General features: G+C 44.0%; 1 protein-coding gene across 3 annotated transcripts in view; it reads left to right on the top strand.

Annotated features, from left to right (window-relative positions):
- LOC148510712 (N-acetylneuraminylgalactosylglucosyl-glucoside beta-1,4-N- acetylgalactosaminyltransferase 2-like) overlaps nt 1-15,852 on the top strand; it is a 301,958-nt gene that overhangs the window by 204,306 nt on the left and 81,800 nt on the right. For all 3 annotated transcript variants that reach the window (XM_088442515.1, XM_088442514.1, XM_088442517.1), the window contains exons 7-8: nt 1,184-1,270; nt 4,258-4,445. In XM_088442515.1, the coding sequence (XP_088298641.1) occupies nt 1,184-1,270; nt 4,258-4,445 (275 nt within the window). The remainder of the gene's footprint in view (nt 1-1,183; nt 1,271-4,257; nt 4,446-15,852) is intronic.

The following is a 15,852-nucleotide window of genomic DNA, read 5'->3' as shown; positions in this document are numbered from 1 at the left end:
GAGCCAAAATCACTCCCACTGACATCACTAGTGATGTCAGTGGGACGGCTTCTGACGGTAGGCGTTCCCTTGGGAACGCCCCCGTCTGGGAGGCACGCCCCCGGCATGCCCACCAAAGGGGGCGTGCTGTCAATCAACATCGACAGCACGCCCCCTTTGATCAGACACAACAAGCGAAGGAAAGTCCTTTGCTCATCGCGTCTGGCGCATGCGCACGACGGAGCTCCCGCCGTCGTGCGCATGCGCAGTGCACACCATCGACCCACTTGCGAGCGGACAGCCGCTTGCGAGTGGGTCTGAAATCAGGCCCATTGTTACTTCCACTATTTAACTTTCATTGTTTGGATTCGCTCTTGCCTCCATTGTCTCTCTCATACAGTCTGTGGCTTAGGCTTACTCATATAATTGCATAAGTGGGATGGCTACTGCCCACCACAGTCCTTTGCAACTGCTGTAACTATTCCTAGCATTCTGTTCTGTCAACTAATAGACCGTGGAATCGGAAGATTAAGGGGTTTATTAATAAACAAAAATATGTCTTTTTTTCAGCATTTTAGATGCCATATTTTTGTTTTTCCTGTATTCAGTTAGTTACATAAAAGTGTCTTTTCATTTCTCCTTACACATTCCTGCAGCATGTGCAGCTGTGCAGGAACAGTATTTATATAGATGATAGAAGCAATGCTTCTCTCATCTTAAGAAACATCTCTGGATGGCATTGTGTGCCCTTTTACCTTTAGAAATGGAGAAAAGCAGGGAAGAGGTGTTCTCCTATTGCTTTACTCCGTTGCTACAGCCAGTTCCGTCACCTCTGCTCCCCCGGTTGCTCCCACTCCCCTAGCTGGCTCCCTCCCGTCTGCTCCCCGACCACTTCTCTGATCAGCGTTAGGCTGCCATCACCAACACTAATTGTCGCGTATGCAGAAATTGCAGACAATACAAATATTTTTGCAAATGCAAAATATGTTTAAATCTCCTCGATGGGATGGCCCTTTGCCATAAGAGTTGTCCTGCCACTTACATATGGAGATAATAACAAAGTAAAAAGCAGAGAGCTAAAACAATTGAATTCCGCCCTCTGACTGTCAGTCTAGAATACAAGTATAATTAACAACTGTTTAAAAATAGGTTATATTTGTATGATGTATGCTAAATCTGCTTTTTCCCTTGTTTGTTTTTTTAGTAACCTTTCAGATGGGAGAACATGTGGCCAAGTTCCCACTGAAGATAAGACAACCACAGATTCCACTTTTATATGACTCTGGACCAGGTGATTGTGATTCTATGTAGTTTTTAGTAGTCACCAATATAAAACATTTACACTATTACAAAAATAAATCAAAGCAAGTAATAGGCTTGTTCATCCATGATTGGCTCAGTGAATAAAAATATGATATGTCTGTTGTGTGGCCGCTGTGGCTTGCTATCTGATTGGCTCTCAGATTGACGTTGGCCCGGCGCTTATCCATATATTTGCAAATGTATGTAACCAATACCTCTGAATTTCTATTATCATGTAGGATTCAAGTATTTTTGTTGATATTGCTGCAGTGTGCTGGAGGGAAAATCCCTTTTTTTCTGAAGTTCAGTGTAAACCCCGCCCTTTACAAGCACCTGTGCAATGTCATTAAGCTGATGTGAGCGACCACCATACTTTTTGTATGTGGCTCTCAGCAGCTGCCTAGCAACTTAAACGCTGCTATGGCTCTTTCCTGCCTGTATTCTGGCTGTTTCCTAGCAATTAGGTTGCTGGCAGCTACGTGTATCAGCTCACCTGTTTGGAATACCTTGTTACCTGCCTCCAGCCGGATGACTCCTGTGATTGGTATGTCTCCCTTTCATTATGGATTCTGGTCAGTTCTTTCCTGCCAGTGAGATTTCCTAGTTCTTGATTCTAGTGAGCTTGTCACGCGGTCGCTGTACCCTGTAAAGTTCCCAGTCTCCCCGTCTGTTTCTGTGTCCTGGTATCCTGCCCATGTATACCTGCATCTTTGAACCCTGCCTCAGTCTTCTATGTGGAGTCCCTGTCAGTCCTGCTCTTGTATCCTGCTGGATTGTGCCCAGTAGCATTGTCCTGTGTCTATCCCAGCTCCGTGTCTGTGCCTTGTCAAGACCCTCCAGCTTTACCTTTTGTGTCACCTCCGGTCTGTGTCCAGTCCCAGCGATTTATTGTGGATTCACCCTGCCAGTTCAATCATATCAAGTCCTGGCTTTGTTTAAATCCATCCTGTGTGTCTGTTGTTGTCTATTGCAGCAAAGTATATTCATCCCAGCTGAGCCTGTAGTTGCAAGTCTGCAGATAACTGTTTCCTGTGTACCTGGATCCAGTGGTGGCTCCAGAGGTGAGGGGCTGCAGTGCAGTCCAAAATTCAAATAGGGGAGCCACACCAACTGCCTTCCCTTCAACATGACTCCTTCCATCAGGTACAAAATGCTCTGCTCCTGGACTTTCACCTAGGTAATTGATAAGACAGGTGTTTCACCACAGGTGGCTGCAATCATCAATTAAGAAGGAAGTGCAGGAGCAGAGCATTTTGTACCTAATGGAATGGGTCATGTTGGAGGGTCTGCAACTGCCATTTCAAACGCTGCCAAACATAGATGGCTGGGACTCACTGGTAGTCTCCCCTATTTGAATTTTGGACTGCGCTGCAGCCCCACCACTGGAGCCGCCACTGCCTGGATCTGTACTCAAGTTACAGATTTGCCACTTTGTTATATCTCCTGTTGCTACTAGAGATGTGCGCCGATGCCCGTGTTTTGGTTTTGCTTTTGGATCTGGATTGGTTGCCAAAACCTCACCTCTGTGTTTTGTTTTTGTGTTTTGTTTTTGGATCTGGATTTTTTTCTTAAAAATTCAAAAAAACTGCTAAAATCACATAAAATTGGCCTTTTTTTGTTCCTACAGTATTAATAACCTCAATAACATTTATTTCCACTCATTTCCAGTCAATTTTGGTTACCTCACAGCTCACAATATTGATTTTTTTTCCATCTAGTTAAAGGGCCAAAAGGTTGCATCCAGCTTGCTGACTCAAAACTGATTGATATAATTATTAATAGAGTTGAGGACTGTGCAAAGATGATGGTTGGGATACTCTTGCGGATTGAAGGCATGGGCCTTCATAGAGGACAAGGAAGTTGACGTCCTTGCATTATCATGAGGACTGTTGGCGGCAGCTACAACATGTGGTTCTTGGCCTTGCTCTCCTGTCATGTGACAGCCCACCATATTTTCTGCGGTCTTGAAGCAGTGTCACAAGCACCAATAGTGTAGCCAAGGTGCAGTTACAAAATTCACACACGTGCAGATGTGCGCACACAGAAAAAAAATATACAAAAGACACACTTTATTTTTTCGGGTCCAGAACTTGGGCCCAGAGCACAGATTGGTGACGACTGGAGTCGGGCAGCACTAGGTTGTGTTGCTGTATATTGTGTGGCTAAGCCTAACAAGCACACACACAGAAAATAAATAGACAAAATACACTATATTTTGAGGGGCGGTTGTGGGGTCCAGAACACAGATAGATGACGACTGGAGTCGGGCAGCACTAGGTTGCATTGCCGACTTGCTAGATCTTGTGCGGCTAAGCCTAATACGCACAGACACATAGACAATTATTAGAAAAAAAACCAATTGATTTCTATTTTTTTTTCAGCTCCAGAACTTGGGCCCAGAGCACAGATTGATCACAACTGTAATTGGGCAGCACTAGGTTGCAACTTGCGTTGCTGGCTGGATCTTGTGCAGTACTGCTGTTAAACCTAACACGCACGCACACAACCACACAGAAAAATATAAAAGACACTTTGATTTTTTTTTTTTAGCAACTTGTGCTGCTAGCTGGATCTTGTGCGGTACTGTGGTTAAGCCTAACACACACACGCACACTGCATGTCTCGATACTGGCTGTGTCTGCGGCAGCTTAGACTTACTCAGAAGGCTGATGGCGCCTGATCTGCGTTTGATGTATTCGGTTTTATGCATGAGCGGTGAATGTGAGATGCTTTCAGTGGGCATCTCTAAGTGCTGGATGGTGAGTGAGCCATTAGCATATTTTCACAATTGCAATCCGTGAGGGATAGCAGCTGTGATGGCAATTGCATGCAGATCTGAATCAGGTCAAGAGTCTTTAACTTCAAACTTCAAATGATTATGTTTATGTCCTTCATATATTATGATGTATACACTGTGCACATATTTACATTTTTCTTTATTAATCTGTTATTATTTTGTTTTCTAAATATGTGCAGATCAAAACCTAATTTCACTTGTAACCATTACAACAAAAACATTTTTCCGTTATGAAAAGCTGAGAGTCCTGATTAAGAGTATCCGCAGGTTTTATCCAGATATTAAAATAATTATTGCTGATGATAATGAGAACCCACAGAAGATTGAAGAACCAAATGTGGAGCAGTATTTCATGCCCTTTGCAAAGGTATATTTACAGTGCAGTAGTTATGGTTTTTCTATTTTTTTCTTTCATATTGTTCCCTATGCTTGAAACTATTGAGTTACAATACTGTACCCCCTCTTGGCCATTTTTTAATAATTATTTTTTTTTAGCATGTAATATGTCTGTACCCCTTATAAAGTTATGTAGCATTACAGAAATTGTTGCCATTTTATCAATACTGATGGTTATGTTGATAATAACAAATTCCTTTCTGGCCTAATGAGTATTTATATCTGAGGTTTTCAGAAATCTCTCTTTAGGGATTTGTCATTTATACACTACGGGCCAAATGTGCAGTAATAGGGTGAGAGTTTAGAAAACATAAGAGTTTAGCAGTAAACTCTCACACTATTACACTGGTCGAGTAATATTTACAAAACGGGAAAACATCTGCATGAGACCTTAAATCGTGAGAGTTTTTTGAGACTGAAAACATTGGAGTTTGTATGTTCTCAGACTCTATTACTTTGGCCGAGTTTAAAAAGTATGAGAGTTTACTCTCACATTTCCCAAACTCTCACCCTATTATAGTTGGCCCTATGGATCAGACTCTGAGTTAGATGCAGTGGTGACCGTGTGTGTTTCTTTTTCCGCAATTGCATCTGCGACTTAATGCTAAACAGGGGCGCCGAGAGGGGGGGGAGCGAGTACGGATTACCCGGGCCCGGGCTTCCTGAGGGGCCCTGTCGGGGCGCGGGTCTGGTGCCGCCCCCCCCTCCCTCACAGCAGCCCAGCACACAGCGTGTGCTGAGCTGCAGTGGAGACTGCTCGTGGTTGCTGAGCAGTAGCCACAGCAGTCTCCTATACCTGTGGGGGGGAGCGATCACACTGATCGCGCCACCCCTGGCTTTGAGCAGGGCTGAGGGGGCTCAGAGCACCCCCTCCCCAGTGTGCAGCGCCGCTTTGCAGCGCTGCAAAACTGGGTTATTTTCCCGGGAAGGGGGCGTGACCACGCCTCCCGCGATTAGGCCACGCCCCCTATTACCCTAGCCAGCTGCTGCTCTCAGCGGGCCTGGTGCTAAATACTAGTATAAGCCTTTCCCTGGTGTACATTGTTGGATCTGAATGTCCAAGGAATGGCATGCGCACTTTGTGCATCTTTAGACTCAACAATCCTGCATCAGACACACCATTAAAATTCACACCAGTTAAAAAACATCGACCATTTGTAGGAATATCTGCATTGCATCCAACTCCGAATCAACCCTCACGTTTAATAACCAAAGCTTTGTAAGGAAGTCAAACTTTAAATATCAAATTAATGTACTGTATATTTTTTGTAAAAATCACAAACGTTCTTTGACGATTTATTGTGAAATAGAACAAAATCTAAATTATTATCTACAAAGAGGAGATAAATTATATACTGTACCAATTGATTTGCTTGATCTTATAGATAAAAAATACAATTCATGTACAGAACTTTGCTTATCAATATTTTGTTTCAGATAAACACACATAATATTATTTCTTTGAAAGTTTTAACTTATCGCTATCTCCCCTCGAGCCGCTGTGCCTACAGTGATCTTTCTTCTTCGGGGTCCATAGGGATATTATGGTTGGAAGACCAGGCACCAAACAGTTGAAAACTTTGGCTCCCGGAATGCCCTGGTTCCTCCTCCATATATACCCCGCCCCTAGCCATAGGACTTCAGCTTGTTCGTTTGGAGTGGCAGGATCAGACATACCTTTTGTACAGGAGACTGCTTGGCGGTATTAAGCTTCAATTTTATGATTTATTTTACTTTGGTTTTACTTGAGTGGGCAGTACTAAGCATCAGTATTAGGACGCACGGGCTGCGACTCCATCTACCTCTGCCAAGCCGCAACATCAGTAATTGTGCTGGTGAATTCACCGGGTCGTGGCTGAACTTGGCTAACAGCAATGCTGCATCAGGTAAGGCGATTCCTCGCTTGTGGGGAATCTCCAGTGCCAGATTAAGGTCTACATGGGCCTGGAGCTGAAATTTATGAAGGGCCTATCGTGTGCTGCTACAGGGTAATGTGATAACCTCTGTGGCAGTGTGAATAGTGATGTGGGGGCATGCCTAGTGGATGTGGTCAGCACAGGGAGTGTGGCTATCTCCATGGGGGCATAACTTGCGCCTACTTTTATAGAGCTATAACAAAAAAGGTTTTTTTTTTTTGTAAAAGGGCAAACACAGCTGCCATCCGCGGCCTATGGCACCTCTGAAGGCTAAGATTGATCATCCCTCTTTGATGCAGCAGCTCCCTATATATATATATATATATATATATATATATTACAGTATGTTCGTAGCTTGACAAAGGGACAGATGCGTCCTGAAACGTTAGTGGTGTTACAAATGTGTATGTGATACAGATTTACTATTTACACAAATCTCTAAGTGCTGCAGCTTGTTGGTGTCAGTCGTCTACATGGATTCTTCCTGAAGGCACCGGAGTTGATGAATACCTGACAGGAGAATGCCAATCCGAGTGGGAGTATATGTGTATATATATATATGTATATACACATACATGGAGAGGAGCGGTCAGTGAGATTCATTCAGAGCAATTGATAGACTATTGTTATCCAGATCTTTGGAGATTAACCATTTGAAAGCCCCCTCCATCTTTGTGAGTTTCACATTTGGAAAAACAATCTGGTGTGGTTTATGTTGACTCTTTGGTGTCTGGAAAACTGAGTTGTCCAGACCTTTCATTATTGAAGACTGTTCACTTGAAAGTCTCGTGGTTTTTATGAATTTCATATTTGGAAAAATGTCCTGATCCACCCCTGAGGAAGTCCTTTTAAGGACGAAATGCGTCAGGTGTTATTTCTAGTCATTTCTAACCTTTTGGGAGAATACAAGGTGGGACAGTAATATTGACCACCCATTTTTATATTTTTATATTGTGTATTTTTAAATGATCATTGTGTTACAATAAATCATATATTTTTATGACACTAATAGCGGCCTTTGGCTCTCTTGGGTGATTCTTTCTTGGTGCGAGGGCTCTTCTTTTAGATCAACCATAAGGAAGATTCCACTATCCTAAAGAGAAGTGCCAACTTCAAATTTTTTTCATCAATACCATAAAGATTCGATTTCGATCAACATCGTTAGAAGATCAGTTCACGTCAAGTGTATTCTCACGTCTGACTATTGGAGGATACTTTGTTTTAAAGACCTTTTGGAATTTGTTCTACAGTGTCAATTTGGAACCTTATTATTTTCACTTATGCAAATTAAATTCACCTAAAATTAATTATTAATTTGGTCTGTATCTTCTTGGACATTGGTCCAAGATTGATTTAGGTTTAATGATGTTATAAGGACTATATGTATAAAATTGTTTACTAATTTTGAAGCACACCCTTTTACATTTTTTTGTTGGATTCGATTTGTAGACCCTTCTAACAGGGGGTCAAGGAAAAAGGGGTTGTGGATATTTATTTATCATTCCATTGAAGTTCTTTACAGACTCATATTTTCAAATTTAGCGCAGTTTAAAGGCTTTCTTCTTGTGGATATATATACACTTTTGTAAGAACTGCACTCACAGAGAACAAAAAGTCAGCTTGTTGGGGTGCACAACTCAGGTCACCTAGTGGAATCCATCCATAGGCAGCCACACATCAATGCAAAAGAAGAGAGAGTACTCGCCAATCTTCATACAGTGGGTAGACAACTTTAATAATTCACGATATCACATGAGACAATACGAAAAAAGTTGACGTTTCGGGTCACTCAGGGCCCTTTGTCAAGAACAGAATATTACATCCCCAATCGTCCAGGTAGCAAGTCCCACCACCAGAGCAAATGAGTCTATAAATACCCCAGAGGCCCCTTAGATAGACACACCCCCAATTAAATAAATTAAGTAATACCGCTAAAGTGAGATGTCCAAAAGTAACCTTCACAGGCAATCATGCATCTGATACAAAAGCATTTACCTGGTAGCCAATTTCACACCACCATGGGCATAGTCCGATGAAACAAACTTCATGATGTACGGACTCCATGTGTCTAAACGGCTCTCCGGCGTGCGTGTCGCCAGCTGGAACGCAAACCAGAAGTGACCATATGCATGTATGGATCCCGAGATGGCCAAACTAACACTGTGGTGAACTCATTGGTCGCCAATCTTAAGACTATTGAAATAGCCCCGTCAGACAACGGAGGCCATTCAAACAAGACAACTTAATCTCTTTCATACCAACAAAGCTTGGACACTAATATGTATCTAAATCCATCCCTAGCTGCCGGCGCATCTGCCTAATGCAATCAGTGTACCACTAATCACTGTACTCATACTCGAGAGTCGCCCCCATGTTACCATAGTAACAAGACCGCCCACATCAACTTAACTCCTTCTAAGTTACCTCTGGACACCTCACAATCGCAGCTGTTTTACCCCTATGAACTCCCCAGAATAAAATACTAAATATTCAAAACTCTTTAAATGAGTATCGGCAAGATCAGGTGCAAATGCACATAAATCGCCGCACACATATAGAAAATACATACAAGCAACAATAAAAACATTGTAAACCAAAAAGAACACAGGGCACTGAACACACTTGCAAAAACTACACCTAGATCTAATTTGTCACTTCAATTGAGTGCCAATTATTATTATTATAGTTCACTCCAACAGTAGAAGTCCAAAAAAGAGACCGAGAAAATAATCTTTACCCCATGGATCAAATGAAAATATTTAGAGGATTTATCTCGTTAAGTCCTTTAGGGGCCACAGTGTCCAACTGATGAATCCATCTTGCTTCTCGGTTTTAGAAGTTGTAAACCTCTATCCCCACCGCGAGTCAAAGGTGGAATCCAGTCTATAATCATGTATCTCAGAGTACTCAATTGATGATGTTCCTTTAAAAAATGTACCGCCACTGGCTTATCTGTGGTACCTGTGGCATAAGCCAAATGTATGGAAGAGCGATGTTGCGTCATTCGCTCCTAAAAAGTACTTATCGTTTTCCCCACATACATTAGCCCACAGGGGCAAATGAGGAAATACACAACATGATCCAAATTGCATGTCAATTGGTGCTTCAGATACATTTTTTGTCCACTTTGAGGATGGCAAAAGAATCGTCCAGTTATAAGGGATCTGCACGTCATGCACCCCAAACATTCATGGACAACCTATTATCTCTACTGGATTTGCAAGGACGTAAATCTGGTCTAAGCAATATGTCCTTTAAGTTCCGGCCCCTGCTCACGCTGAGAAGCGGAGAGACTTGTTTCAAACTCTTAAATGCAGGGTCAGAGGTAATTAACAGCCAATTTTTCTTAATCGATTTTTTCGTGGCCTTCAAGTTAGTGTCACATCATAATCCAAGTATAATCTTTTCTGAATTTTCACCTGGTGGCCTTTGTTGCCCATTACCAACTATTGCTTTTGCTCTGGGGAGGCATCTCTCAATGTCATTCCTACAGTAACCACATTCAAAAAACCTGTTACTGCATTCTAATAATTGTTCATCAGCCACTTTCGGGTCTGAGTTGTTCCTAAGCACCCTTACAAATTGGGAAACTGGTAAATTTGATTTTAAAGAATCCGGATGATGGCTCGAGGCCCACAAGAGGGTGTTCCTAGCGGTCTCTTTTCTGTACAAAGTGTATCCTATTGCTGATTCATGTCTTAACACAGTCACATCAAGAAAATTAATTTGAAAATCATCGGCTGCTGCCGTAAAGCGAATTGGAGAGTCTAGATTGTTCAAAAACTCGACCATTTCAAAAAAAGAACCCTTGTCACCCCTCCAAATGACAAAAATGTTGTCAATAAATCTCTTAGAAAAAACTAATCTATCTGCAAAGCGTTCAAAAATGTGTTTCTGCTCATATATATATATATATATATATATATAAATTGGTTGGGTACGGGATGCCGGTGCTCAGGATCCTGGCAGTCAAAAACACCTGATGCTGGCATCCCGACAGGGTTAGGATAACAACACTTGTCGGTCAGTATCCTAACCCTCCCTCCACACTGCCTAATACTAACCCTCCCCCCTGCACCCCTAAACCTACGCCTCGCTAGTGTGTAACCCTCCCCCTAATGCCTAACCCTAACCCCAATACTTACAGTCGGGATGCCGGGACCAGGATTCTAACAGTTGTCAGGATTCCAGCGCTGGCATTGTAAGCGCCGAGATCCGTCTGTATGATGACCGAACCCAATACCAATAAAGGCGGCACTCTGACAGCGATTATAGATCACGCAGGATCCCCAAGATGCTTTTAACGATTCAGAATTCTATACTTAGGTTCTTTCATCATGAAAGAACCTAAAGCCAGGTACACACTAGGTCGACGTTGGCTGACCCGCAACCTATCTGACGATTGGTAAGTGTATACATACTTGCCAGTCGTCTACCCGATGACCCAGGCTTGACAGCTGCACAGCAAATGGGATATGTATGTGAACCATGTCATTCACATACATATTCGCTGTACACACCCGGTGATGCACTATGGATATATCGCCAGTTCAGTGAAACGAGCGATATATGTATCAGTGTGAACTCAGCTTAAGTAAAGAGTTCTGAAATGTTGAAAGCATCTGGATGTCCTGTGTGGTCCGTGATCACCGTCAGGGTTCCGACTTTATTGGCATATATGTTTGGATGCCAACCTATTGCAGAAGCTGGCAATTAAGGAGGACACCAGTGCAAGTTTTATTTATGTGCATGGGAGTGCCGGCTTCAACATCTGATTATACACATATACAGTGCTCGAAGTGGGGCGGTATATGGCGGTATGACATACCACCACTTCCTGCCACCACTTCGTTTTTGCCACAGGAAAAAAGGTACCAGCATTGGGATCATATATGGGATCCTAATGCTGGAACAGCAGCAGCATTGCGTGGAGATGTGTCCCACTGGGGACACAACTCGACGGCGGCGCTGGGATGGAGGCAGCCAGGAGCTACACTGACATCAGTTAGCACCAGCCGCCAGTCAATCCTGGTTCACGGACAGGCTGACAATTAAAAGAAGGGGCGGTCACAAGGCAATCATGGCTCGCGGCCCGCCAGCCAATGAGAAGCTGCCAAATGGCAGCTTCTCATTGGCTGCCAGCCAGTGCCGACTTTAAAATGCCGCCCCGTCAGCGGAAACATCTCTCTCCACTCGGCTGGGAACCACCGAGTGCTGCTCCTTAGCCGGCATCAGCGCGCAGCTCACATAGGTGAGCCTGATCTTAAATCCCCCAGCGTGACTTAGGTTGCAGGGACAGTACAAGGCACAGTGAGTACGTGCACTGCTTACCACTCACTGCTGACACATGAAAGGGGGGATTGAAAGTTCCACACCCCCACCTCGAAATTCCCACTTCAAGCACTGCACATATATATATATATATACACATTGCATATGTACACACATATATACATATATAAACACATTATATATATATTTATATATATATATATATATATATATACATATATACATACATACATGCAATACACACATTATGTGTGTGTGTGTGTGTGTATATGTATATATATATATATATATATATATATATATATATATACACACACACACATATGTACTTGCATACATACACACACACATACATAGGTGGCAGACAGTACACTGACCTGTGGTGGGGAACACTAGTTATGCATGCTGATTTCTCCTCACGGCTGGTGAAAGCTCCCTCCTTCCTTTGCAAGGCAGCTCAGCCTCTGCACTCCACTACATAGGTTGACCTTATACTGTAGTTTAATTTCTGTGCCCAGCTATTGATTATGATGCCCAGGGAGGGGGGGGTAGTGGCCCTTTGGGTGAATGAGACTATGCTTCAGATGATCCGGGGGACCGGAGCATATGGTGACCCAAGGGACACAACTGCAGATGGCCATGGGAACTTTAGTACGACCTGGGGGTGGAGCTTTGGCTGACAAGGGGGCGGGGCTTTGGGTGCCACAGGGGCGGAGCCTCCTACTGCAGGGAGAGGATATTCGGACAGTCAGTCAGTGACGTGTGAGTTCGGACTGCCGATGCGGGGAATGGTCCAGACTTCGGATCCTCCTTCATTGCAATGCAGTGTCGGATTCAAAGCAGTGCAGACAATGTTCACAGGGATTTTTTTTCCTGTCTGCACTGTGTTGAATCCTGTGGGCCTATTTTAATAGTCGGTCTGGAGCTGGAGCTCCACCCGCCCCATTAGTAATCCGGCCCTGGGAATCCATCACAGCAGTCCTTGCTTCTGGTGTAGAGATGCACCAGAAGCTGCTGCTGTAAGTACCAGGGATTGTCCATGTCCTTACTACACCAGCCATGGCCTTATCGTCTGACGCCGGGGATTGTAAGCAGACGCATATCTGCTGCTATGAGACTGGCGTACCTGGTTGGTTAATGCAGCATTCGGGAGGTAGGCAGCTCCTCCCCCGACCCAGACACAGTCCTGATAAATAGGTTTTGCTTGTCTGGGTTGCTCCACCTGTCTTCAACGTGCATGAGACGCTCATGGTTCATGCTAAGAGCACCTGGTAGCTACAGTCTCAGGAGGGTCTGGCAGTTCCCCTGTATACCTCACCTTGGGTTAAGGTATACGGTGCTCTGTCTCCTACTATTACTTTGCATTGGCTGTAGTTGATTTCGAGCTCATTATAATATATTGCATATATATTTTTAGGTGACTGCTGCCACGAGACAGCATACCCGGCGGTACACGCACTCCTGATTAATAGGTTCGCATCTCTGGGTTGCTCCGCCTCACCTCCACATGCTCAGGGTCCAGGGTGTGTACCTGGTAGTTGATTTCAGGAAGGGTCTGGGTCATTCTCCTTGTATACCTCTCCCTTGGTTAATGTATAAAGTGCTCTATATCCTACAAATATTTGGTTGCTTTAGTCAATTTTGAGCACATGATTATTATATTACATACGCATTGTATGTGACTGTTTGCTAGCTGCTGACTGACTATGATTTTCTATCTGTCAATTATAACTGTCACTGTTATTTCTTTCTGAGTGCCTTACATTCATTTAAGATTTTGTGAAGCTGGTAACATTACTGTGCTATTGTTACCTTTACTTTAAACATGTCTAAAGATAAAGGGAAATAAGATGAGGAGCCACCTGTGTCATGTAAAACATGTGCGGCATTTGTGTCCTCACAGGATGTAAAGGAGGGTTTGTGTGCTGTTTGTTTAAAGAGATACCTCACCAGTCCTGTTTACCTGTTGTTGGACAAGAGCCATTCTGGGTTGCCTCTTATTATGATGCAGGTGGTGGATTGTTTGGCTACTCCAATGATGCCTCCTTGTATGGGGTGTCCACATATGTTTTCATCTCATGGGCAATCCTCTATAAAGTATATGGATAGCCACTCTTGTCAGAGTATGGCTTCAGCTCATGTGGATAGCAGACAGGTAGTGACTAAAGCATCTAAGCGTAAGTTGTCTTTAGCTCAATCTGTTCAACACATGGATTCAGACGCATCATTGGAGGGGTCTGATGATGCGCAGGATTCATCTCCAGGGTCTACTTCTGGAGAGGAGGATCATCCATCTACTGTGGATGTTACTTCTCTGGAGAGGGCGGTTAAATCAGTCCTAGATATTCAAGATGATGAACCCACTCATAGTAAGAAGCCTTTTATGTTTAATCACCACCGAAAGGTGGTCAAAATGTTGTTTCCTGAGTCTGAGTCTTTTTTGTTGATAAGAGAATAAAATCATTATACCCATTCCCACCTTTGGTATGCGCTAAGTTGGAGGTACCTCCTACTGTGGATGCTCATGTATCGCATCTTATGAAGAAGGCTACATTGCCTATTCCATCAGCATCTTCTCTGAAAGATTCCAAAGACAAAAAGATTGAATCTTGTCTTAAAATATTTTTTTCATCAACTGGAGCGGTTACCAGTCTGGCTATTGCTGGAGCCTGGGTAGGTAAAGCAGTTGAAGAGTGGATTGGAGCATTGGAAGATTCCCTACCAAATGCTACCAGAGAATAGATAGGGAATATCTCCCATATAAAGGAAGCTGCTTCCTATCTGGGAGGACCTGCAGTGGATGCTAGAATTTTAGCTCCTAAGGCATCAGCAGTGTCCGTAATGGCAGGGAGAGCCCTATGGTTAAGATCTTGAAAAGCTGATACAGCATCTAAAAGGGCACTGGAAGTTTTACCTTTTCATGAAAAGGTACTCCTTGGAGCAGAGCTGGATAGCATAATGGGGTAGATGTATTATAGCGGCACTTACCGTGCCGCTATAACGCTTCCCGCTTCGCCTCTTTACCGAGGCGAAGCAGGAAGCACTACCAATGAGATGTATGAACATCTCATCGGCCGGAGAGGGGGAGCGATAACTCTCCCCTCCGGCGCTACCCGTTAGAGACAGCAGCACATCAGCCTATTGCTGATGCACGCTGTGTCTCTGTCCCGGCCGGCTCCACTGAGCATGCACGGGATCTCGCAAGTATCGTGAGATCCCCTCATGGAGCCTGGAGCCAGCAGCCGCCGCAGCAGGGACAGCGCTGTACCTGCTGTGGGGATAGGTTAGCGCCAGGCTGTAGCTGTCGATAACGACAGCTACAGCCGGCCGAACAGTCATGCGTTATGACCGTTCATACATAGCCCTGCCGTCGGCGCTGCTATCTTGTAGATAGCAGCGCCGATAATGACAGGGGTGCATAGCACCCCTGTCATTTAGCACCCAGACCCCCGATCATACATCGGGGAGAAGCGGTATCAGCACACATAAAGTGCGCTGATACCGCTTCAGGGCTTCATACATCTCCCCCAATCTCTACTCTGGCGGCTTCAAAGACAGAAGGTCTGCTCTCTACGCCATATAGTAGAACTAAGCAGGTTTCTTTTCAGTCTTTTTGTCCTCAGTGGAAAACCAAAAGACAGGCTTTCTCTAAACCGAATAGTTTTCACAGGTCAAAGCCAAACTAAGAGGCCTAAACATTCAGCTCCAAGGCCAGACAGTAAGCCCCAGGCCTGATGGAGCAGGCCTCCTCCAGGGGGATCCCACTTCTTCAGTTTGCGGATTGTTGGCACCAAACAACTACAGATGCTTGGGTCCAAGAAGTGGTCTCTCAGGGGTATGCCCTCACTTTCAGGAGACACCCCCAGCAAAGGTTTTTTGCCACGAAGCCTCTGTCGGATGTGGGAAATGCCTTGGTTTTTCAGGAAGTACTGTAATTCACTCTCTGCTGCAGACAGGGGTGATAATTCCAGTCCCAAATTCTCAACAGGGAAGGGGTTATTATTTCAATCTGTTTCTGGTCCAGAAACCAAATGGGGCATATCACCCTATATTGAATCTAAAAACCCTCAACAGGTTTATCCATTTTCCCAAATTCCGCATGGAAACTCTCCGGTCAATCATTTTGGCTATGGAGCCGGGAGATTACATTGTTTCCCTGTATATTCAGGA

The sequence above is a fragment of the Taudactylus pleione genome, unplaced genomic scaffold, assembly GCF_031769625.1.
Source record: "Taudactylus pleione unplaced genomic scaffold, aTauple2 ptg000313l, whole genome shotgun sequence".
Taxonomy (NCBI): domain Eukaryota; kingdom Metazoa; phylum Chordata; class Amphibia; order Anura; family Myobatrachidae; genus Taudactylus; species Taudactylus pleione.
The sequence above is the reverse complement of the archived record's forward strand: the minus strand, read 5'-3'. Positions and strand labels throughout refer to the sequence as shown.